Genomic DNA, 25,976 nt, shown 5'->3' with positions numbered 1-25,976 from the left:
TTATTCTTTACCAACATTATGGTCTATTATATAGGAATTGTTAAGTTCAATCAATCCAACAAAAATATGACGCAATTTTTCATACAGAGGAACCTTCATGTACAGTAGCATCAGTGGACATGACACCATAATACTAAGAACTCACTTCTTTTCCTTTCCTTGTCACAACGCGTACGCTTGCTTTATTGTTTGAGTTTTTCTTCTCTCCTCCATAACAATTGTTTCAACCACGCGACAGAAAAATGGTATTTACTATAGAAAGCCAGAACAAACACTAGCAGTAAGGCGTAATGATTAAGAATGAGAATAAAGAGGATGGAGAAAGACAGAAGAGAGAAAAAGAGAGAAATAGACTTTATATGATATCCTTTCTGTGAAAGCACAAGCTTCTTGAATTATTTTCCTAGTTTCCAGATGTGATTTGCCTTTTTACCCGTGCAAGGTTAGGGTCAGTCCATATTACAGTGATGCAACAAGCTATACATTATGATTAGACGTGTGACTTGGTTTGTATTCGGAATAACTATACTGTATGTAAAAACATGCAACAATGTGTCAGATTGCAGTAAAACAGAAATATAATTCAAATAAATAATAGAAGATGATGACTTTATTTAAATAGAACATTATCACTTCTAAGGCTTAATATGTTACTCATACTTACATCACTACAAAATCATGTCGATTTTGTTATCAGTTCCTAAGTATGTTTCTGTAAGCTGGAGCATAAATGTGGTTAAAAACGGTATGTAGAGTCGCGAGATACACACAACACTATTTCATTTCGAATCTGCGTACATCATAGGATTTACAGTATAAATATACAGCAAAAGAATCAATCAGATCCGCCTCACTTGGTGACTTTATCTATTTTCATGCTGAAACGTTGAAATAGAAATGAATGCATCTATGGAACAGAAGATAATATATTGTAATTTCCATAATGTGCATGGAGCTCACATCACTGTTTTTATGTAAGATACTGCATATCTGCATAAAGCGAAAACTTAGCAATACTTGTGATAATGTAACGTAATGATTGCATTCTAAATAATTCACAAGGATACTCGTTTCTGGAGAATTGTAAAACTATTTGATCTGAATAAGACATATCCAGAGTAGGTGGTACTATTAAACGTAACATAGTCGATCCTTAGTGACGTGATATAAAACCAAAGTCTGGGAATCTGGGAATCTTGCATATTCACACTGTATGATGTTACTGTTACTTAGGGGGGGGGGGGGTGATGGGTGTAATTATGATTTGAATATGGGATCAAGAGACTTATTTATTACAAAATGAAAGAAAAAGACAGCAGCAACAACAACTGCCTTCACCATCATGAGAACGGACCACAACTATCTACTGCGAGTATTTTCTTTACGCAGGTCTTGATATAGAATCAGAGAAATGGCGTCAGGATTTTGTTGGTTAGTGTTAGGATGTTGTGTCAGTGTCATGATTTTGAATATTATGCCCTTTTTTTTTTAGTAGCATCAGATTTAGGTGGAGGGTATTGAAGAAGCTGCCAGTATCGGGTTCCGGTTCAGCGTCAGGTTCTGGTCTTTAGCTCTCATGGTCATCCAGGAGGTGAACCGCCTCTTCCAGACTCCGCCGCTGTCGAGGAGAGGAGATCTTGTTCAACTTGCGCATCACTACAACCATCATAGCAGCCAGTGCCATGACAACGGTTGCCATGGCAGCCATAGCAACCATCCAGGGGTTGAATGCACTAGTCACTTCCTCTTGAGTTACACCTTTATAGAAGCAAGGTATCGAAAAGAAGTATAAGAGCAGAATGTCAGGAAAAGAACGTATGCAAGCAAATCCATTATGTCCTACATTATACGAATGAGGAAGAACTAACGTTAAACACTATTGCACCAACCTTTCCGTGAAACAATAAGGTCTGTTATACTTCATCGTCATGTATTCTTGTATAGTGAAATTTGAACATACAAAAATAATATTTCTTGTCGAAATAACAGTTACCGTCCTCTTATCATGACGGAATTAAGAAGTGGCTTCAAAGGTAAATTGCCAAGCGATATCAAAAACTTGGCATGTGTTCAGTATCAAAGGCCATTTGAACAACAATACCATATCACATTCTTAGTCGATGTTCTTTTCGTGTTGTGATCAATGCGATCGGTATCGTGGTACGTGTTTGAATGAACAAGAGAGTACGAGTTACAATTTGATTATTTGAAGAGTTTGTTTGCAAAAACAGATAAGTCCCTTTTTGAAGATTTTGAAGTACGGTCTCTGTCATAAAGTACAAAATAATCCCTTTCGTTAAATGATATATTGTTCACTACATATAAAGGTACATTTTTGAAGTTATGGTCAAAAAAGGCAAAATTTTTCTAATTATTCTCTTTATTTTTCTTGATCTGTAATCGCAAATATCTCCATTTGGCAAATATGGACTTATCGGTTTTTGCAAACAAACTCTTCATTTACTCAACTTTGCACCTCCGTAATATGTAGCACGCAATGTATAATGGGCGGAGATATGTTATTATGCAAATTCCTCCTATAGGAAGATATTACAGACCATTGTTACATCCGCCAAGGGAGGAGGTTATGTTTTCATAACCGTTGGTTTGTTTGTTTGTTTTTCCGTGTGCAAAATAACTCAAATGGTTGGGAACGGATTTGGATGAAACTTGCAGGAAAGGTTGAGAATGACACAGAGGAACAGATGGTGATATTTTGGTAGTGATACGGAAAATTTAATGGATTTTATGAAGGATTTTCGATATTTTGGTAGGCAGTGTCAATGAACTTGGGAGGTCAAGCTGCGCATTTTTGAGGTTTTCATACGCGCACTATTTAGTGTGTACTCCAAGGGCCTTTTCACACGTACCACGTTGCTCAATTACAAACTTAATTAGAAACTTAATTGTAATTAAGTTTCAAATCACCCTACTCGATTCCAGTTTCCATTCACACGGCAAATTTGCTTGATTAGAAAATTTAATTGCGTTTGATTATTTACAAAATCAATTCAAATTAAGTAAACTCGGTACGTGTGAATGCCCAACTATTTCTGCTGCGGCTAGGCGCGCCGCCCACTGAGGGTTGATGACGTAACAAAAGACTTCTATATTGGTGAATCGGGCGATTTTCAGCATGCATAATATGGATGGAAATCACTGTTCTCTATGGAAGAACAAGATCATTGGTGAAAAGTAGCAACTTGGCGGAGGTCTTCGCTCTCGGAGTGGTTCTCTAGTTTATCATGTTAACTTAAATATCAAGTCGATTTCGGAATCTTATTCATATCCTTTGACAAAAGAAATCCTATTCTACAGGGAGAATAAGATACCTTGACTAAAAAAACAGTACAACACAAAAACGGTACTGACTTACCGTTGTCGCTGGTCTCGAGGTGAGAGATGCTGTTTTGCTGATTCTGGGCAGATCGCACAACGCGCAAGGGTCCGCGCGTAAAGCGCTTCGTGTTAGACGCGCTGCCGACGTCACGCCTCCTACGAGCATTTCCTTCAGTCCTAGCTTCATCACCACTACACACAGAATTTTCGTCTTCTGCGTCGCACACGAGAAGATTGCAATGGATGTACACCTGTTACGATGTAGAAAGTTGGAGACAAAGTTTTGACCCATGTCAATTTCTCGCATAGTGCTTTGAAAGCTATACATATAAAATACGTTTTCTCAACAAGTCATATTTTGAATTTTGGATAGTCATAAGTAAATGGAAGTTAAAGACTACTTAGTCTGAAATATTTTTTCATTTCATATTTGTTAAGAAATAAGCAATAATAACATAAATAAATCTTGAGAAAGAAATTATCTCTGTTTCATGTGAGGGAATTTTATCATGATCATGTCCTTTCTCTTCAAGTAATAAAAACCGATTGATTTACTATGATTGGTATTTCACACAAGATAGGCAACTGCATATATATTATATGCGCGACAATCAAGTCATGTTCTACCAGCCCACTAGTGATAAGGGAAGGCGCTTTATAAAGAATAAAGGTCGGGAATTCTGATAAACTTATTACACTTTAGATCTCGTAATACTCCACAACAGCACATTCTCCTGGCAAATCGAGTCAGCCACACGAGTTTCTTGGTAGTGCCTATTTCGTTAATATAGGTAGTCTTTTGAATGTTTAAGTCGAATATAAATTCCTTTTATTCAAATTTATCTCAGTCGGTCCAATGCTAATAATAATCAAAATATAAACTTCTTAAGTATTGTTTTACCGATTGAACAGGAAAAATGCGGTAAGTCATGATCGCATAAAAACACTACAAAAACAACACGAAACACCAGAAAAGAATGCAAATTATCACCGTTAAACAAGTATAGCTGATTATGCTTCCTCTTGATTTTCTATTCATTCTTCTTGCTCTGAATCCCTCTTGAGACCAATATTATCAAAACGTTATTGACCTTTGGCACACAGCATTGGCACAAACGACAAAGATCTTGAATTATTATGAATACAATCTTTAGTTCATTATCCATCTTCAAAATTGTTGTCAGGGATCGATATACACATACTCATACTATACAGGGTGGCCCAGAAAGAACGGAAGACCCAAGATCTTTAATTTCAGCAATATTGTTGAAAATATGTCATTATTTTGCACACTGTTAGAAAGGCCTTTTTTTCAATAGAATGACACCACTTTCTTTAATTTTTGTTAATGTGTTATGATTTTAGGACCATTTTTGTCAACCCTTGCAATTTTCAAAATGTGATCATTTTGCACTCTCATAGATACCGAAATCAGCGATAATTCGGCCTGTCATAGAACCAGCACGACCAGTAGCGTTCACAATGTGTTGAATGTGGGGCGAAAGGCGTAATTGTCATTGTCTGTTATCTTGTGAATAATGTGAATGCATTGCAAATATCAATGACATATTTGCAATAATATTGCTGAAATTAAAGATCTTATGTGTTCCGTTCTTTCTGGGCCACCCTGTATAATACATAGTGCCGGTGATGGCCATAACGTTCTTTACACAGGGATTTCAACAACGACCCAAACAACTTACAAACTCTCCCTGCTCGATGAACCTCAAAGTGTTCATTTCAACGCCGATGCGAGAATCCGTCAGTAGAGTGATGCTGGTAAGATCATCTTCCGAGAATCTGCAACAACACAAAACACCATGGTATAAAACGGATAGCTTTATGCTTATCCTAATAAAAATCCTTTATCAGCTGGCTGAAGAGGAAAGCCATACCAATACTACTTGGATTGTTTTAATTTTCACGTACATTTTGTTTGGAAAATGAAAAACTAAAAATGAAAATAACGATTAATTGATAGCAATAAGTTCCAGCCTATTTCCTTTATATTTATTGCAGTATTTCTATTCTCGAGATTGATTGTGGCATCGTCTTGATATTATTGTTTTTCTACTTTATCTTACCAGAAACAATCTTCGGGGCAAAGAGCATTCCAAATCAAATCAAATCACATCATATGTATAGAAAAAAATCAAATTAACTTCAGGAGACAAATGGATACGTCCGGAACAGCATTCAATATTGACAGGTACAATTCTCCGTTAAATAGTCAATTCAAGCAACTTGTTTTGGTTTTCTTTCTCGCAAACAAACTTAATAGAGTGACGACGATTTCTGTGTCATGTATAATTGGTATTATACCAATCAATCAGGGGCTTCTTAGCCGAAATCAATATTGTTTTGTCATAGACATCCTATGTACTTTCCAACTTAGAACTGCATCTATCGAGTCGCCAACAGCAAATCGAAAGACCAAGGAGGTTCAAGAGGATGGAATCACAACTATCTTTTTTTCCTTTGAACCCATGTTCGATGCCACCACTCAAAAATATATGAAGCATGTGCTAAACTGGATCTGCCGCGGAAGAAAATTGACTCGTTTTCATTGCAGAAACCAGGCACTCTCTGGGGAAGATATATCTTCGTGATGGTAATTACTTTTCGCCATCCCTACTTTTGAAATATATGTCACATACAATGGTAAAGACACGGGGATGCGCTTATAAAAACTGCGCAAAAATTATGAAATAAAGACGAAACTTACTCAACTGGGCATGCCCGGGGACTAATCTGATTCATCTTTAAATGAACAAGATTATACTTGAAGATTTTTCCATACCAGTTTGATTTGTCGGAATTAGTTCGAAAAGTGATAACACCGGATTTCCACGAGGGTACAGTTTTAAACAGTTTTACAACATACAGCTATGATTTTTGTAGCCTTTATCATAACAAAAGGTTTCATTTTATGTAATAAACACGAAAACTACAGCCAACGTTATGTTAACGTCCAAAATAAATCTTCAGACTGCTCAGCAAGACAACGGCATCAAACCCCGATCATCAAAGGCACAAAATGCACATGTGGAATTCCTTTGTACATCAATGGAAAACTGAGGACTGTTTGGATACATGTAACTACAGTCAGTTGCAACTCCGTCTCTTAAACCTTGTTAGAAAGACCAAGTAAGTAAAGTAGTACACACACACAAAAAAAAAACACACGCGTACACACACACGCGCGTACACACACACACACACATTCAAATCTAGAAAAATAATCCAAACCCGAAATCCAATGTGGTAAAGAAATGATTGAGAAAGAGAAAGAGAGAGAGGGAGGGAGAGAGAGAGAGAGAGAAATCAGCGCATTCCGACAAACATTTTTAATTGCTGAGCACTTATTTATCGAGAAGCTCTTTGAAAATAGCAACAAAGAGAGATATCGAGCCTGTCCTAAATTCACTCTTGATATTTTCTTCGAGTTTTCTGAGGAGGAGGTAGGCCCTCAGTAACGGTAGAAACCTTCTCCACTTGTTATCAATAAAATATGTAATGATATACGCATTAGACAGACAACGTGAATTCATCAGATTGTGTCCCCCCCCCCCCCCATCAAAAAAGAAGAAGAAAGGACCAAAATTTAAGTTAAAAGATTAAGTCAGACATTAAATGATCGTGACATCATGTATCGCACCATGGAGGTCGTAATTCTTTAAATTGACCTGATGGGAATAAGGAAGTTTTCTTACCCATTCAGGATAAAATCATAGAAGATCGAGTTGTCGTAGTTTGAGTTGGGTGTGGCTCGGCAGGATCGAATGGAGAGCGCGAGAGTACTCTCCAGAGATAGGACCGAGGCGGCGAAATAGAGCGCTTCGTTGAGACCAATGCTGTATGGATAGTCTGAGACGGCTGTCTGGTAGTTTTCATCCTCGTAGATGTCGAAAGAGAAAGTATAAGCTCCCTCCTCTTCCAGGGGCTTGTCGATGGTGTAGTCTGTGAGCTGATAACTGACAGCACTCACACGCTTGCTTCGGTTGTACGAACACGAAAGCGGAATGTCAATCGCATATTGGCGACTGATAACATCGTCGCTGTCATAGCGGCTGATGACGCGATTTGTGTAGATCTCTTCGTCAGTGTTTTCCTGTTATGAGAAAGCAATGTTTTCACTCTTTTTTTAAGGATTGCCTTTTTAGTATCGGTGATACTGGAAAACAAACGAACAATAATCATTAAAGCAGCACGAGGCGACTTCATCATACCAGCTATTATAGAGTGTTTGGCCATATGTATCAAGAGCAATGGCAGCGTTTGATAGCGAACGCAATAATGAAACAGCGTCACAAATCACATACACGACGTATTTTGTGGTACTGGGAGCATTTTAAAGCAGTGATGTTATTAAAATAGGCTGTTTGCTGGTGAGATTTTACCCTCACTTGTGACGAACTTGGAGATAGTGTATAATTATGTCCCATCCTTGTTCGGTTTTGTTTGTTCTTTTCTTTGCAGTTTCATACACATACAAACATTCAAACACATATAAACAAACAGACAAACATACACACACAACTGTCCTGATGTTAAAGCTACACAGATTTGAAGATTCTTGTCTGAATCAGTGAAAGCCTGCAGGACTGCTCAATGAGGATGGAGTGGATTCGGAGGGAAGCGTGGGCCTGATATGTAGCGTACCGTTCGATTAGTGCCACAGTCTGTAAGGTTGGTTGTGAGTTCAATGATCTGGTCGCTATCATCATTGATGTCATCGTAGCCCCAGCAAGATTCATCTGTAGCTTCGGCGTTCTCGAAGCGGACATTTTCACCCGCCATTTCACCAGTAAGCAGGGTCTTCGGAATCTCAACAATCATTTGGCTCTCTGTGCACGTAAGAACGATGCCCGTGGTATCGAGCTCTGTGGCGGTGAGATAAAACGAACAGAAAACATACATTAATTGGATGTCATTTCAAACTGCACACTTTTGACAGTTAACTGAAATTTATTTTGTATTCTTTATAGCTAGTATATATTCAACATTACAACGTTGTCACGTTCCTGGAAGTGGAGAAGAGGAAATGATGTCATGTTATATTTATGGTTATGACATTTCGTGTATTGTTAAAAACGAGCGCATTCTTCGTTCACTATAACTAAATAGCATTGTTAGGTATGGCGTTTAACGTCGGTTTTCATCGGTGCTTACACTTGCGAATCCTAACTGTCCGATGCGATTAGTGCGAGATTAAAGAGCTGTAATGTTATTGCTTTGAAATTACAAATTTTCCTGTATGATTAGTGTGACATTAACGTGCCGTGAAGTTGATCAATGTTAAAAGAGCATTAACTGTTTCTGTGATGGCTTAAGGTATTCATACTTTAGTAGGAGAGTATGAGCTTGAGAGTATTACGGGATGATGCAATTAGAGGATATTGATGGTACGATCTACGGTGTCTCATTCTTCTCCTCCAAGCCGCGCTTTGAGACTTACAATCAAAGCTGACCCCAGAAGAATTAATGTCTCGCCAGTGACCCTATAGCCATGTTTATCCAGTCCGTCGTTCCGACGAGGCGTAACCTTCATCCCTTTTCCTCTCACTATTTCCCACCACGTCTCCTTCTCGTTCTGCACAATACTAAACTAAAGGTATCACTGCAACATCTGGCATTCCCGCTTTCAATCTTGCTGCAATAAATTCAACCGGTTGCTAAGACTAATGCTGATTTCACAACTAATGCTAATATCTTGCAGCTGCAGCGGCTCTCACCCCTAACAAAATGATCGATCTTTCAACTACTATTTCTACACCACTATTAGTGTTGACGAGCGGTATTTCCATTCTTACCGCTCTGTTGCTAAGTCCCCAACAATGATGGCCGTAACACCTTCTACAACCATGACTGACAAAAGTAGCCACATCTGCCATCATTGCGCTTACTTACCATTCCCATGCCTCCATTAAAACTTTGCTCTTTGCCACCACTCCTGTTACAAATGATAACTGAAAACTCAAACAAACTTACTAGTTTGTTCTCACTGCTGTGTTATCTCTTTTCATCAGTGTAACAATTTTTGATACATACCGCAAAAATGATCAACCTACCATCAGGTTCCGCAGTTGTTCCTGAAAATCAAATGAAAGAGAGATTGTTTGTGTTTTCACAAATGCAATTAAACTGAGAGTACATGTAATACTGGATTTCTTTCGTCTTGATAGGATTTAGTATCAATGTTGCAACTTATCATTCTTTAGCAATATTTTAATACTGTAGCTGAAATATCGGAAAAGGAACAAACTGCAAATAACACACACACACACACACACACAAACACACACACTCAAACACACACACACACACACACACACATATATATATATATATATATATATATATATATATATATATATCTTTATACGCACATACACACATACTTGCTTAATTACAAGGACATACTATATTTGATTCAGATGAAGTAGAATAATCAAAGTGCACTTAAAAAAGTGTATTCTAGTACCAACGATAAAGATTAATAAATCCTCTATACATACCTTGTGATTGGACCCCTGTTTTTAAACAAGAGAGAGCGAGAAAGAGAGAGAGAGAGAGAGAGAGAGAGAGAGAGAGAGGGAGAGAGAGAACGAGGTTATCAAGAAATGCATCATGTATTCACACAAGCAAGGGTTAGCATAGACGCAAATAGATATAGGGCTCTGTAGGATTAGTCACAATGACCTTGGCAATGGTGTTACTGTAGTCTTACTTTTACTAAAACACACACACACACACAAACACACACACACACAAACACACACAAAATGTATGGAATGGAAATCGGATGATGCAATGAGACAATACACAACATTAAAATCGATCATCCGTAAGCTGGATTTTTTAAAAATTACAAATAAGATCATTCTCAGAATACGGTATTAATATTTACATCACAAATTCAAGCTGAAAAAAACAGAATGGAAACACGAGGAAGGCAGTCAACCTTGAACGTAGTAAAAGCAGTAGAACAGACAATAGTTCTGCCTTTAATCCCCCTTGAACTCAATAAATTTTGAAAAGCTGGTATAAGAAAAGATAAGGTATAATATCTTCAGGTCGTATAACGGAAACTATTGTTGACTCTGCAATGAGCTAAAAATGATGATCAAAGGATAGTAATGAAACTCAATTATACTGATATCACTGCTCAGCACGAACCAGACAGACTGTCCCAAGTGATCGTTAAATTCTTCAGCTCTGATTCCTTTTTGTGTATTTTCGAAATAATTCATAAGCAGGTCAGAGAGATATAGATGGAAGTTGTTAACAAAGGTAAAGATAAGGTTAAAAACACAAATAATCAAAGGGAGGGTATAGCTTTGCTTGAGATGTGATTCAGATTTTAACTTTCTGCGACACAACTAGAAACCACTCCTGATATATTGAAGAATCAACGATTTTAAAAGAGTAATACACAGTTTATTTGATGAAAATAAGTTTTGAAATGGTTGAGATATCCAACAGCACCCAACAAAAACAACAACAACAGCAGCAAAACCAAACCAAAGACATCCAACAAAAATTAAGTCCCACCTTTTGTCAACACGTTTTTCTTCTTGGAGATCTGAGCTATTTTAAATCCAGTTTACATCAAATAGACGTTTAATTCCTCCTGGAACTGTATGTTCTTTAGTATTCCGTAAGAGGTTTCTCATGGCCTCACAGAAAGGTTGGCAACCTGAAGCCCAATCAAAACTATTTCACTGCTTTTACCCCAATAGTCAGGTCTAGTCTTATTGCATAGAATACCAAATGAGATAGAAACTTTCTAGACTTTAACAAGCACAACAGATCACGTAGAGATGTTAGTTCAGCAGATATTTCAGTATAAATCATAAATGGTAACAATTATAATGATGTATGGGTTTAAGCTCTTCGTAATTTCTCCATAACATAAGTGATTCACAGCATCAGAAAACAAAACAGACAAAGTGATAAAAAAACTGTAAGAGGTTCAAGAAGGGGAATCTAAAAAAAAGCCTACAGAAGTAAGAAATAAGAGAGTGTAAACAAAAGTTACGTTTTCGTAATCAGAAGTTCTGCAGTAATCCGTGATCGCACACATAAGCACACATAATGCATATGTACATATAATTGTTTTGTATACATTCTATCTGTATAATATATGTGTGATTCTAGAGTTGGTATAGAGAATAAATACTGAACGAAAAAGCAAGACAACGATATTAAATAAACGATTCCTTTTCCGTATGTCAATTTGTTCTCTTTCTGAGCTCCCTTACTTTTTCGATCTCTTTCTGTTAGTTCTGATGGTTCTAACTCTAAAAGAATAATTGAATCCGTGTAATCGATGTCAGGTATTGTTAGATACTAAAAATGTGAACAATAGTTATAAAAAAATGTTGTTCAGAATAAACCGTCTACAGTTATGTTTTAATGAGAAAAATACTGATATCTTCCTAAGTTTTAAGCATTATTGCAAAAATTTATATGGTAGGATGTTTTGTGGTACAACAGACCTACACAGATGCATCAAATGTGATTTCTTAAACATTACATTTTTAAATCACTGTTCCCGAAGGTTAACAAGGCCTTTAAGCTTATGAATCTAATACCAATAGAAAAATTGAATTTTCTGACGTCAACGAATGATAATTCACTATAATTTTTCCATATCAATAATGAATCACGGCACAAGATTAAACGGCAGATGACGATTTCATCCCAGAAAAGACATTTAGAAAGGCAAATAAATTTGTTACATTAGGTCCTACAGGTGAATGAACACTTTCCTGAAAAAAGGATATAGGCATATATATATATATATATATATATATATATTGAGTGATTGGAGGAAAAAAAAATCACATCCTACCCGAAACGGCGAGAAGTGCCAGAGAGATGAATACGAATCGGAGCGCCATGATGATTGAATAGTGTTATCCACTCCTTCTTGTACGACGGAAAACTTCCAAGTCTTACGATCCCATCGGTTTCGGTCACAATATATGGCTTCACTTAGATAGCCCCGCCCATTTTAAACCATTCTAGCCCGTACACGACACCTGGTCTTCCAAGGAAATGTTAGCAACCCACCTTAATCTGAATAGTCATATAGTTACGGTCAATATTTGGTCAATAAAGCACAGAGGTGCGGTATCCAACTTCTCATCTTTCAGCTGTGGTTGGACTGTTACGATGTCGAGTGCTATTGACTGACAAAGGAGCTAGAAAAGTGAGACAAAGATCCTATTTCTTATCAGATGTTGAACGTTATGACCGCAACGAACAAATATATATTTCCGATAATCAAGAGGTCCATATAGGCCTATTCGTATTATCATGTATGATTATATCCTGATTACAGATATGAGACACTGATTTAATTCAGGAGAGAGAGAGAGGTTTATGACTGTAATAAGGGAAAAAAATAAATGCTTCTGTTGTCACTGATCGTGCCTTGTAAAAGTAGATATAGCCACTGTTCGTTATAACTCACGCAAAACAACGACATCAAAATCGCAATATTATGTGCTTCCCTTCACGTATACAACATAAAGAATAAACAAATCCACGAAAACGTACGTCAATATCCTTCTCAAGATTATCCTTCACGGAAAGAAGTTTGTACCAACTAATGCTGCCAGAAATACTGATATTATTGATTTGATTTGATTTGATTTGATTTGATTTATTGGTCCCTGAATCATCACTGTACATGCACATACATTCATATACACATGCATTGTTGGTGTCACACATAATCATACGTAAACATAAGTTGTAAACAAAGTATCTTTTCTTCATTTCCTTTGCTTTTCCTATAGCTAAGCGTATCAGCGATACAATGCATAGCAAAGAAGGGCTACAGCTAAAACTAGCTTGATTTGTTTGCATCCTTTGTACATAATACATATCGGAAAAAAATAGGAGGGAGGGACGATTTGCTTTAAGGCAGTTTGACTATCCTACCCAAAGCAGCGTAAACATGGTCTCAACCAATGTCAAGAGTGTGATTTACTTTACACTCGACCGCGATGAACATTTACATTAAGATAAGGCTTCCCTTAAGAATACCGCATCACTCTTTTATATTTGAATTGTTAGGAGGCATGTTAGACATACATGTAATGAAATACTGTATATAAACAACATAAAGGATGCCAGGCAACGAACGGTATGCCTTCTTTGACGTGTTTTCATTGGATGTTTAGGGATCAGACCAATGAGAATTTTATAGACTTCGATAAGGTGAGGCATCTTTAATATCGACGAAAACTCTAGTTAAACAAAAGTTCATCAGTCAGGTAGCTGGTTGGATGCTTGCCTACGCTGAGCTGACGGGAGAGCCAATGAACACTGTAACTGTAACAACTGTCCTGTTGAAAGCAAGAGATTAAATCAGAGGGGTGAAGGTTCAGGTGTGAGTTTTCTTCAGTTTGTCTCCCTTTACAAATAAAAATTTGTGCTGATCTGTAATTTAACAAACATGTCGAAAAAAAATTGAGAACCACGTGACCCGAACCTGTCATGCATTGCTTTCCCAGCAGCGACACTACCACTAAGCTATCCCTGGTTGCCGGCAGTGATACGATGAACTTTTAACAACTATCAAAGATCAGTGTTTTTGCCATATGGAGAGAAGTATTCAGTCCCATTTTTCTAGGTAGCGTAAACAGACATTATCATTTCTTACACAACAGCTTGAAATTCATAAAGTAGAAAGAAGGCCTTGAAAGATTTTGCGCCAGTTTTCGTAAAAAGAATGTGTCTTGAATAGTAATCACTTGCTATTCAGGAGAGATTCCCAAGTGGACTGAATGAAGAAAGAGCAGGGGGACTGTTCGGTAGAAGCATGCAAGCAATAAAAACCAAAACCCGAACCAAAAATTAGTTACTGTAAAAGTGATCTACAGGGACCAAATCTATCTCTGCATCAGCACTTATCTGCTTCTCACGATCTCATCCAAATCGAAGGTAACTACTACTGTTAGAAACTCTTGAGGCAGATATTTCACCAAGGGGCCCGAGAGAGAAATGGTCCCCATTAACCTACCTAAACTTACACATCCCATCCCCATCGCTGCATATACCTAATGAGAAAATGATATTGGAATCTGCTAATGGTAGATTCATATCAAACGAATGATTTCCATTTAACATAGGTATGACAATTTTTTTTCAAAATATTATCTATCCTTTGTAAATAACACACAAAATGACAAAATATCAAATATCTTCCGCCATTATTAAATTTTGCTTTGCATCCTCTACGATTCTTTGGTTACATTAAAGACATATCAATAATAAACTCTCATAAATATAATTATATATATATATATATATATATATATATATATATATATATATATATATATGTATATGTATATATATATATATATATATATATATATATATATATATATATATAAATATAATGTGACAGATAGTTCCCTGGGTCCCGAACGTGCGCGGTGCCGTATTGTTGGTTGTATATAATTGAAAGAAATTGGACTGAGGCGGGACGTTGCTTTCGATCTTAGTCTCCCTTTTATTTGTCAAGCTTTCGGCCCTTCATTGGACCTTCGTCAGGACCTACCAACAGAACGATTATTATATGAATAACCTGATGTGTCATATAATATATAATTATGTTATATGATATAAAATATCATATATATATATATATATATATATATAATATATATATGATAAGTAACAAAGCTGCAACAAAGTTCATGCTGTATTCACCAACGGTTTATTTCTTCACACAAATTTTCGGGCGTCTCGCCGCCCTTTCTCAAGTGTCAACACTTGAGAAAGGGCGGCGAGACGCCCGAAAATTTGTGTGAAGAAATAAACCGTTGGTGAATACAGCATGAACTTTGTTGCAGCTTTGTTACCTATCTTTTTATCTTGCCAACACGTGGACTACCTTATCAACATAATATATATATGATATATATATAATATAATATATATATATATATATATATATATATATATTATAGTATAATATATATATATATATTATATGTATATATATATATATATATATATATATCAGTGTATACAGTATACATATATATATTTTTTTTTATTCTAATCATATAGGAGACAATATTTGAATGTGAAAAAAAAAACAAATCCCTGTCACGTTTCTCTATAATCTATCATTGTATCTGTCTTAAACTCGCTCGGGTGATCACGCCACTCTCTAGAAATTTCGCGCAGCAGACATTCTTTTCTTCTTCTTCTCTTTTTCTTTTTTTTATATTCTTCGCGGGCTATATTTCCCGATTTCATAAATTGTCTTTCCTTTCAATTGTAAATATCAAGTAAGAATGTATCACATATCAGTGTCTTGGAATCTACACCCTACAAGCAACGCTTCTATCAAGATTCCTCATATTTCACATGTTCAATTGTATTAACTGCTGTATTTGACAATTCGCCCATGTATTTCTTTTTTATGTTTATGTTTGTTTATTGTTGAAACGCCGAATATGGAACAATAAAAAAAAAATCATAACTTTGCCTGGTAGGGAGGCCAGGTACTTACGGTACTTATGGTACTGTATACACATGATTATAATGCGTTATTGAGATGGTTTCAGACGGAAGCATCGTATTTTCGAAAGGGAAATAAGGTTCATTATTTCGAAAGTTTGTTAATCTCAAAATGAAATAAGGCTTGTTATTTAGGAAATCGTTATTACCTTTTTTTTTCTTGAAGATTAGCGAATTTTCTTTCACTAACAGATTATCTAAACTTTATTTCATTTTTCGAAAAAAAACATAAACATTTCACTTTTTTTGGGAAACAGAGAACAAGGTTGCATAATCAAAACAAAGTAAATTGAGAAACATAATTGTGGAACCTTGGGGTAACAAATACGTTGTAATGAAAATTGATTGACTGAAGTGATACAGACGATATAACATTACGGAAAACATCGATAAAGGGAGAGACCCACTAAAATGACAATACTTGTAGAGTGTGGGCCCCTCAGGTACAGAATGTCAATAGAAAATGAACTGATGCAAAAAAGGGGAAAAAAGTTTGGGAATGAAGTCAAGAAAAAAAAGTCTGGAAGCCCACTAAGAAGACAGAGTAACAGACAGACACACATACACAGGCGAATAAACATTAAACGAGACTGGGACGACACAACTTATAAAGGGGGACTAGAATACAAGACAGAACGAGACAAGACTAACATAACAGGAAGACAATACAACGGAGAGAAAGGCAAAACAGATCCAGCGATCCTCGACAGATTAATATCGAAAAAATAATGGGATGCGTGAAAAGGATACGAAAAATATAGAAAAAGAGAGAGAAATAGACGCAGAAGTAATACGAATAATATCAAATCTACTCTGTAAGTGTCTCAGGACAACAGGGCCGAGAAAATACGTGACAGTATATTATTTATAATCAAAATTCTTCGAAAAGGAATTAAAATAAGCCAACAGGCTGATTCAATTCTGTAGGATCATAAAATCGCAATAAAAAAGACTTTAATCTCCTTTTAAATGAATATGGAGGGTGCATTTCTTATATCATTATTCAGAAATTCCAATAAGTTGGGCCAGTATAAATACGTGTGTTCCTAGCAAAAATCGTTCGTAAAAGAGGTAAATGAAATTCATTGGAATGTCGAGTGGGATATTCATGGAATGATCGATTTCTTTGAAACATAGAATCGAAAATAGACGGGAGTGAGTTGTTGCTGTACGTATACATAAATTGCCCCAAATTGAATAAATACAAATCTTTAATTTTTAGCAGCTTATTAGAGGCAAATGACAAATTTGAGTGGGAGGGTATGGAAGGATAACGGACAAACGAACCTTCTGAAACGCTATAATTTCGGATGAATTAATATCTAGGTATATGGAATAACGAATTTTCGGAAAACAAGGGTCACAGGTACGTATGTTATGTACAGATTTTCATCTTGGGAGTTGAAAACATTTTCATAATTTTAATGCTCCAACAAACTAATGCTGTACTACATTGTATTATAAGATAAAATACCTGATCTCCTTGATTTATTTAGTATATTGTTGTACATGATAAAATATACATATATTATCATTATCATCATTATTATTATCATAATTGCTATTGTTATCGTTATTATTATTGCTATTATTATCATTAAGATAAAAAGGATTCGTATCTTGCGATACACGAGAGCTATATAAACAACATACAGCAGCACGTCACGATTGAAAAGATTTACACTATATTCAATTGACATACAAATATGAAAAGCGTGAATGCTAGATTTCTAATTTCAGCTCATTCTTTCTGGCATTTACTATAATTATATGAAAACAAAAAGAATTACATCGAGGTCAAGACAGCAAATTTCCTTTTCTATTTGTATGTACATTGTAAATTGTAACTGGTGGAACTTGCAATGCAAGCTCTGCTTTTGAGTGGGTCCCCCATCTCCGTTATCCAACTTAATAATAATAATCACCAAAATGTCTTTTTGTGTAATTCTCAGCAAAATGATAATGTACCCCCTTGTTTTTAATTAGTCGTGTTGATTTTTGTTTATTTTCATGTTCATTGTGAGCATAATTTATTGATTACGCTGAGTTGGAGAAAATAAAATATAATTGAACTTTATCTTGAACAGGCAGGTCATGCAATTATTGAACTTTCTTATGAAACTCTATTGACTTCGTTTGAATCGTATTATTGACACACAATATTACACATGATGGTAAGAGAACATGACTTGTGATTCGAACTATCAAACCTTTGTTTTGGAAATAAGTGATTAATGATATCTCAATTGAATTGAAATGAAAGAAATCATAAGTGCATTGAGCTGGATTGGATTTAAAGTAGGCGATAATGATATAACACTAATCTTTTATCTCCGGTTTTTTCAATGAGGCACAGCGGTAACAAAGGGAAAAAAATCTACATTTTATATTCCACATTTGTCATGGTGCCGTAAATCATCCATGAAATGCCTAATAATAGGACTTAACAGGAATTTACATTATAATGAAATTACGGATCATTAACACAATAGTTATATGATTTGCGTTGAATTCCCATGTCAGAACACAAAATGATGGGCTTATAACTTATGAAAATCGCTATTAAAAGGTTTCACTTTATTCAATTCAATTCAATTCAATAGTTTATTTATTTCCATCATCACAAAGAAAAGAAAAGAAAAAGTTGACATAATCCAAAGTGATACAATTTTTTTTTCATTTCTCTTACACTCGTCCGATAAAGGATTTTTTTTTTCAATACAATATAAATTATACACGAATGATGTCGTAAAAAAGAAACAATGCACTTTGTCATGGCAACAAAAATAGTAAATAATCACAATGATGGAAAACAGTGTTCCACTAAAAAAGCCACGCTTGTAAAACGTGGAACACTGGAACAAAACAACAACAGCACCAATTTGTTATACCAATAAGACATATTCATTTTAAATTCTTCTATATACTATTGTACATTTTACTCATTGATATAATGATGTTGATACTATGAACAATACTTACTAGGATTTTAGGATGCAAACGTATAAACTATATAACATATCACATTTGTGGCACAGACACTATGGGGCCAGGTGTGCCAGGAAAATTGAACGGAAAGGAAGATATGCAATCGGCCACAAAAAAACATAACGACGACAACAACAACAACAATAACACAATACACAGAAACAACAGAATTTGAGGAAATGCACTCAGACAGATACTGGACAACGAAGAACGAGGAAAAAGGAGCAGGGAAGAATAGAGAAGGAAAAGGAGAGGGATGGAAAAGGTCTGTGGACACACCACAAAATCTCAAGGAAAAGTGAAACATGACGGGTTTTTTCATTGAACAGAATTAACTGGTATATTTAGAAAACAAATATTTTTTGAGTTTATACTTAAATGTAATTAACTTCACAGATTCTTTTAGATCATTATCTAAGCTATTCCAAAATCTGGGTCCGGTATAAACAAATGTATTTTGAGTGTGTACAGTTCTAACTAAGGGAAGATGAAATTCTTTAGATTGTCTAGTGGGATAGTTATGTACGTGGCTGTTACGGTGAAATAAAGAATAAAATATTTTGGGTAGATGATTGCAGTTGTAATTAAACATAAATTGACCAAGTTGAAACAAATACAACTCTTTTATTTTCAGAATTTTGTGCTCAAGGAAAAGCTTGTCAGTATGTGCTCGGATATGAAGGTTAAAAACGATTCTGAGCGCCATCTTTTGCAGAAGAAAAAGTTTATCTAACAATGTCGAATATGTATTCCCCCAAGCAAGAATTCCGTAATTCAAGTACGGCAATACCAAACTTGAATAAAGCGTAATCAAAGCCGAAGAAGGAAGATAATATTTCAATCTATTCATTATGCCTATGTTACGTGCAATTACTTTACAAATATTGTTTATGTGACACTTCCATGATAACTTATTATCAACACAAACACCTAAGAATTTAATAGACGAAACCTCTTCTAGGGGAGTAGTGTCAAATATAACATTACCTGGTAATCTATCTAAAGAATTACTGAAAAACATATACTTTGTCTTCTCAATATTCAGTGACAATTTATTTGCATATATCCATTGTGAGACATTCTTCAATTCATCATTCACTGTACTAATCAAAGTATTAGGGTCAGGGTGGGAATAAAAAAGATTGGAATCATCCGCGAATAATATGAGAGAGAGTTTATCTGAAGATCTATAAAAATCATTAATGTAAACTATTAATAACAGTGGGCCTAACAAACTTCCTTGCGGAACACCACATTCTATTTTCTTCATAGAAGAATCAAAACTGTTCACATGTACATATTGAAATCTGTCAGATAAATAACTCGTAAACCATTGCAAGGCTTTTCCGCGAATACCATAATGGGATAACTTAGAAAGAAGTATACCGTGATTAATCGTATCAAAAGCCTTTGAGAAGTCCAGGAAGATGCCTATTGTATGCGAAAATGTATCAAGTGCATGTGTAATCTTTTCCACAAAGGTAAGTAAAGCGTGGGTGGTGTTGTGATTTTCTCTGAATCCAAATTGAAAATTCGTAAATATATTACTCATATTGAAAAATTTTACAGTTCGGATATATACTATTCTTTCCAAAATTTTAGAAATTGAAGTTAATAACGATATTGGTCTGTATATTCAAAAAAGGAGATAATTTTGATATAGGTAATCATAGACCTATTTCTTTACTTTCATCCATTATTTGGAAAAATTGATATTCATAGGAAAACTTACATTTCGTAATTATCATAATGTTTTTACAAACTCTCAATTTGGGTTTCGTCAGAAACACACCACCATTCACGCTCTTTTAAAGTTTATTGCTAACATCGCGCATACCAAAGATAATCATTCTCATCTTATCAGAATCTTCCTGGACTTCTCCAAGGCCTTTGATACAATTCATCATGACTTTTTAAATCACACATTGTCTCATTTGGTATAAGAAACAGATATTCATTTATAGCAGCATAACTCAAATTAACATGGATTTAGGCTACGAATGCATTCACTCCTGTTTACTTTTTGGGAACCTAGTATAACAGGTTCTCTTAAGGAACGGGTTAAGATAACATAGGCCTACGTGCAATCTTGATTCGTGCTTCTTAATTTCTTTCCCAAGAGCTCGCATGGAATAAATCCGTAGAAAATTTACTTTGGCATTGCTTTACAGACATTTTTTTACTCCTAGGCATAACAAGAGCAGGAGGTTGCTATACACGGACTTCCGGTGAGTGAATCTTTGCTCTTTGAATAGATTGGGACTTTGACGAAGGGTGTGCCCAAAGGGCTTGGGCAATACTACACACACACTGTTTGCCAATCGGTTTTGTGGCGTAATGGGTAATCTCATCTGTTCCTCCCGAACGCATCTTTGCTAGTGATATAAGGGCGTGATGCAAGTCACATTTCCTTCATGAGGTGCGGCGTTTCTCTGTTTCGCACTGTCATCAAAGCACAGCCTGTCTCCATCTGCCATCTGCCTCGTCATCCCGATTACTCAACATTTTAAATGTACCAAAGATAATGTAGAGCTTTGAAAAGAAAAGAAATCCTAAACATATCAAAGAAAGTTTATCAAAATATATAATGTTGTCATAATAATAAAATAATTACAGCTACTATTAATATCATTGTTATTATTGTCATCAATATTATCATTATCATCGTGATCATCGTCACTTTTATCATTATTGTTATCATCAATTCAAATAAATGTTATTATTTTACTATGTCGATTGACATGGCATCACGAGTCTCTACTTTCTTCCAAACGGGTATCCCAGTGTCTTGTTATTACCTCCAATGCATATTTTAGGAATGGATAATAAGAAATCTCCTATGAAATATGAAATGACAAGTAATTCCAAAAGGAATTCAACGTTCATTTGACGAAAATTGGATTTGAAGTGGCTGACATATCCAAAACAAGCGATTCTAATAAAATGCGGGACTCACCTTTTACTAAGATCTCTTTGTTTTTACTTTGCTTTGGAGATCTAAGCCATTTCAAAATCGATTTCTGTCAAACAAACTTAGAATTCCTCTTCGAATGGTATGCTCTAAAACATTTCCTAAGCAGTTTCTCAGTATTTTGTTTAATCCTTATCCGTACCTATACCATTCGAAGAAGAATTCTAAGTTTCTTTGACAAAAATCGATTTTGAAATAGCTTAGATCTCCAAAACAAAGAACAAAGAGATCTTTGTAAAAGGTGGGGTCCACCTTTTATTAGAATCACTTGTTTGATGCACCCTAATACGCCCATAGAGTTACAGAAAGGGCTTGTGTGAAATATGGGATTTTTTTTTTTTGTATGTGCACCAGAAGAATACTATTGGTTTGCATTAGTATAAATCGCCTTTCAGTCTGCGTGTGGATTTCTGGACAGATACTGCCGTAAATAGACCTTTTATATCATTAATATCATCAATAATAAAATTGGTATCACAAAGGGCAATGGTGATAACATACAGACAACCTAATGCACTTTTCCAAAATGTTTAAGACAATCGTCCTAATGCGCATCCGTCAAACAAATAAAGTATCCAAAGTCTTAGTTTATGAATGTCAATGTTTTATACAAACTGTGATATCAACAAATATTTTCAGATAGTTAATGATTGCCACTGAACAACATGAGAGCACATGACATCACTCCAAATGACTTTTTGAATCGTTCCTTGTTTCGCTCCTTTCAAGCATTGCACAATCCAAAGTCTCAGTTTACCGGTGTATTATTCTGGAATCTTGGAAGACCGTTATCTCGACAGGATGCCAGTAATTTATGATTACAAAGTAGCGAGATCTAGAATACAATATTAGTTTTTTTCAAAATATACCGTATGTTTCCTTTGTTAGAATTGAATAAAAAATATGTTTATCATTCCGTGAATACATAAATCTTTCTTAGCCTGTTTTTGCGTCAACTGTAAAAGGGGAAGCCGTATAGGATGCACTTTGTGGTTTCTGATGTCAAGTACCTGTACTCAAGCTATTTTGTCAGAAAAAAAAATCGACAACCACTGATTAGGGGTATGATCAGCAATATACTTTGTACATATTATAGTCCTTGGTAGGAACTACCTTTCACCTATTGCAGACTATACAGCTGTAATATTGTTGACATGCTGATAGTATCGATAATGAACAACAATCGCAGTGATGGCTTACTAATCCATTGTCCACCATAAAAAGATCTACGTGCAGGTCTCTCCTTATTCTTGGCAAGTGCAATCTGCCTACGTTTGTTTTTGTAAGTCAAATACACCGTTTCTTACTTTTTCATGTAACATTTCTTCTTTTTTTCCAAAAACAAAGACAAAAACACGCAAGCGAATAACAATTTGCTGTGTATACCAGTATCCATAGCAGCTTTTTGGTATCTTCGTTTATATCATGTATTTGAAAAAGGAAAAAAAGTAACGAAAAAAAAAATTGTATCAGGTTTTACTGCACCTCTAAATCTTAAATGCGAAGTAATTTAGATCATAAATTCCCAGGTCAAAGCGACTCCTTCCCCCCCCCCTTTCTTAATGTTGGTTATCAGAATGATTTTAAAGCTCGGATGGCTTAGGGCTGGTTCGTCTCATTAAAGGTGGGGAAGTTCCAATGCTTCCATCGTACTTTGTAAGTCTGCCATGCCTTCCTAAAATACTTCGTCACACCATGGTACCGTTCGTGCAAAGGTAGGGGTTATCGCAACACGACAAACTATTATCCCAATAAACCTGTGCAAACAGCCTTCTTGCACATCATACGTAAACATATTGATAACAGTGAATTAACAAAAACCTCAACACCGTCGACAGGACAATCTCTTTCTTCTTCCTTCCTTTTTTTTTAGTATCTGTCTATTCTTCTATGTCTGACAATGATTTTTACATAGCCCTATATATATATATATATATATATATATATATATATATATTATAATGTTTTTCCACTTGCTCCTAATCTGCAGTAGTCTTAGTTTCTCTTTGAATTTTCTGTCTGCTATTGTGAATTTTACGTCTCTCGTCTTATGATTTCTGCCCGTTCGTTCTCTACTTTGAAATGTCTCCCCGTATCCTAGCGGCATAATAAAGCAAAACTGTTACTTTGTGTGTCTTCTTTGCGTGTGTGCGTGTGTGTGTGCGTATGTGTGTGTGCGAAGTAAAATAACGAATGTCCAACCCTAGCGATTGAATCAAATAGCATGTTTTATGTATTTTCTTGATTGCACTAAAGGATCGCACTAAAATATCGCCACCCTGTCTTGAACAGGTTTTACTTTGACAAGGTAAAGTGCGTGTCACAAATGCCGAACCCCTTATGAATCACAGAGCTTGGAAGCATTTTATAACGCTACAGATTCTTATCTCTTGAGATAACACACACTATTTCAACAACCGGTTCAGAGTATTCATATGGGATTGTCGGTGGGAAATGATTAACTATACTGTAAAGAAGTCTGTTTACAGATCATAACTTTGGTTTTGATTAGTTTGTCGGATTAAGGGCAACACACCTTGGGCAATCTTTAAAGACAAACATATTTTTCTTTGATTTTTTTTCGGGGAGGGGGGACGAGCTGCTGTTAGTGTAATGGATAATTTGTAACGCCCTTTTTTTAGAGCTATTCGGTGGTTTTCTGGCTGGTCTTTTTTGGTGCCTACACTTGAAGATCATCCGCTCTCTTGCTGAATGAAGGCTTCTGTGTCTAGAAAAATGACGTATTTTTTTCATCGAGGCAGAGATCGCACAAGCCTCTCTTGCTTTTCTTGAAATCTGTCTTCATTCTTTTAACGATGTCAAAAAATTTATGTATAATGGCTGTTTGTCTGTTCAAGTTGTAAATGTCTATCAGGAGTTGAGTTTTGTTCTTGTTTTTTGTTTTCAGGTTTGGTTACTTGCAACTGTCTTTGAAGGTGCCGCCTGGTAGTCCGTAGTATGACTTTTTCTTTATTGTCGTGCTTGACTGTGACCTTATACACTAGGCTTTTTCAAGGCAATTTCCTCCTCACATAATACTTGAATAATGCTTATTTATGTATGATTTGTCAGTACTACTTATATATTGACTTATACATGATTTTTTCACTGACCACAAAACATATGAGCATTATGTTCGTAAGTTACTACCTGCCCACATAATATGGGAGTACAATACAAGCAAGTGAGTAAGGCATAAGAGTTTGATCGTAAAATAATCTAAGTGTAATTTTGTAACAGTTTGAAGTGTAACTGATGATTAACTTGTAACGTAGCAAGGAATATTCTGAAAGTTTTGATTGAAAATATCTCACGATTGTTTTACCTTTTTCTTTTTTTTAGCACTTTGCATCACATATTTCTCAGCTCAACAAGAACAGAGTTAACTCATTTTTTTTTTTGTGGGGATCAAACTTTTTACAGCTGCAACACACACACACACACACACACACACACACACACACACACACAATGTTATTAGATATGACCGTGCATCACAAAACCAACAAAAAGTCGTAGCCCTTGATTTTACGTGAGAACTCAAAAAAGTTGAAATGGGTCAACCGAGTCAATCTTGAGTTTTTCAGATTTTCTGAAAGGGCTATTCTTCTTCTACGTTTTTTTTTGTTTGTTTTAGTTTGAGATCATAACATGAATAGGAAAGTGTGGTTTAAGCAGTTTTCTACAACCCCTTTTGGGGGAAGAGTTGAATGATCAGGTATATCTTAGAGGCCCTATTCATTTCTTAAAATCCTTTGCACTCTCTTCACTTTTAAATCTCATAACTTTTGAAAGGAGAATACTACTGCTTTGGAAGTTGGCATTAATCATGGACAGAATGTGTTGATAGAGCATGCTTAATTTCAGCTTAATCTGATAATCTCTTCATTGTTGTTGCTCCTGTGGTTTACAGTCTGTGTTTGTCCCTTTCATCACACAGCTAGCTCGGCTTGGTAGACCCTGTACTTCAGAATCTCTTTTCTCAGTTCACACTTTTCCAGAGTGTGTACTTTCTTTTCAGTATTTAGATAGGTTAGGGGAGTCCATTGGAATTGAGTTATACATAATTTTAAAGCTTATTAGAGTCTGCTCTTTCAGAATCTGCCCTTAACTAAAAATCCATGTC

The 25,976-nt window shown here is 35.6% G+C and overlaps 1 protein-coding gene across 1 annotated transcript; it reads right to left on the bottom strand.

Moving 5' to 3' along the window:
* Window positions 1-1,567: 1,567 nt before the first annotated feature.
* On the bottom strand, window positions 1,568-12,245 carry LOC139739388 (CUB and zona pellucida-like domain-containing protein 1). The gene is made up of 7 exons (XM_071650009.1): window positions 12,197-12,245; window positions 9,858-9,872; window positions 8,002-8,222; window positions 7,053-7,450; window positions 5,043-5,139; window positions 3,377-3,590; window positions 1,568-1,758 (listed from the first exon to the last, which is right to left on the bottom strand). The coding sequence occupies exons 1-7, from the start codon at window positions 12,243-12,245 to the stop codon at window positions 1,568-1,570; spliced, it is 1,185 nt and encodes a 394-aa protein (XP_071506110.1).
* Window positions 12,246-25,976: the final 13,731 nt, after the last annotated feature.

This window comes from Diadema antillarum, unplaced genomic scaffold (assembly GCF_040938485.1).
Source record: "Diadema antillarum isolate AM-2024a unplaced genomic scaffold, OU_Dant_1.0 seq00000798_RagTag, whole genome shotgun sequence".
In the NCBI taxonomy this organism is placed as follows: Eukaryota; Metazoa; Echinodermata; class Echinoidea; order Diadematoida; family Diadematidae; genus Diadema; species Diadema antillarum.
This window is presented reverse-complemented; position numbering and strand designations above follow the sequence as displayed.

Excerpts from the sequence above, each read along its gene's own strand:
- LOC139739388 (XM_071650009.1), bottom strand. The coding sequence starts at position 12,245 with ATGGCGCTCCGATTCGTATTCATCTCTCTGGCACTTCTCGCCGTTTCG. Across the intron at positions 5,140-7,052 it reads TATGATTTTATCCTGAATGG|ATTCTCGGAAGATGATCTTA; the intron begins GTAAGAAAACTT and ends GTGTTGTTGCAG. Across the intron at positions 3,591-5,042 it reads TCATCGAGCAGGGAGAGTTT|GTGTACATCCATTGCAATCT; the intron begins GTAAGTTGTTTG and ends ACATCGTAACAG.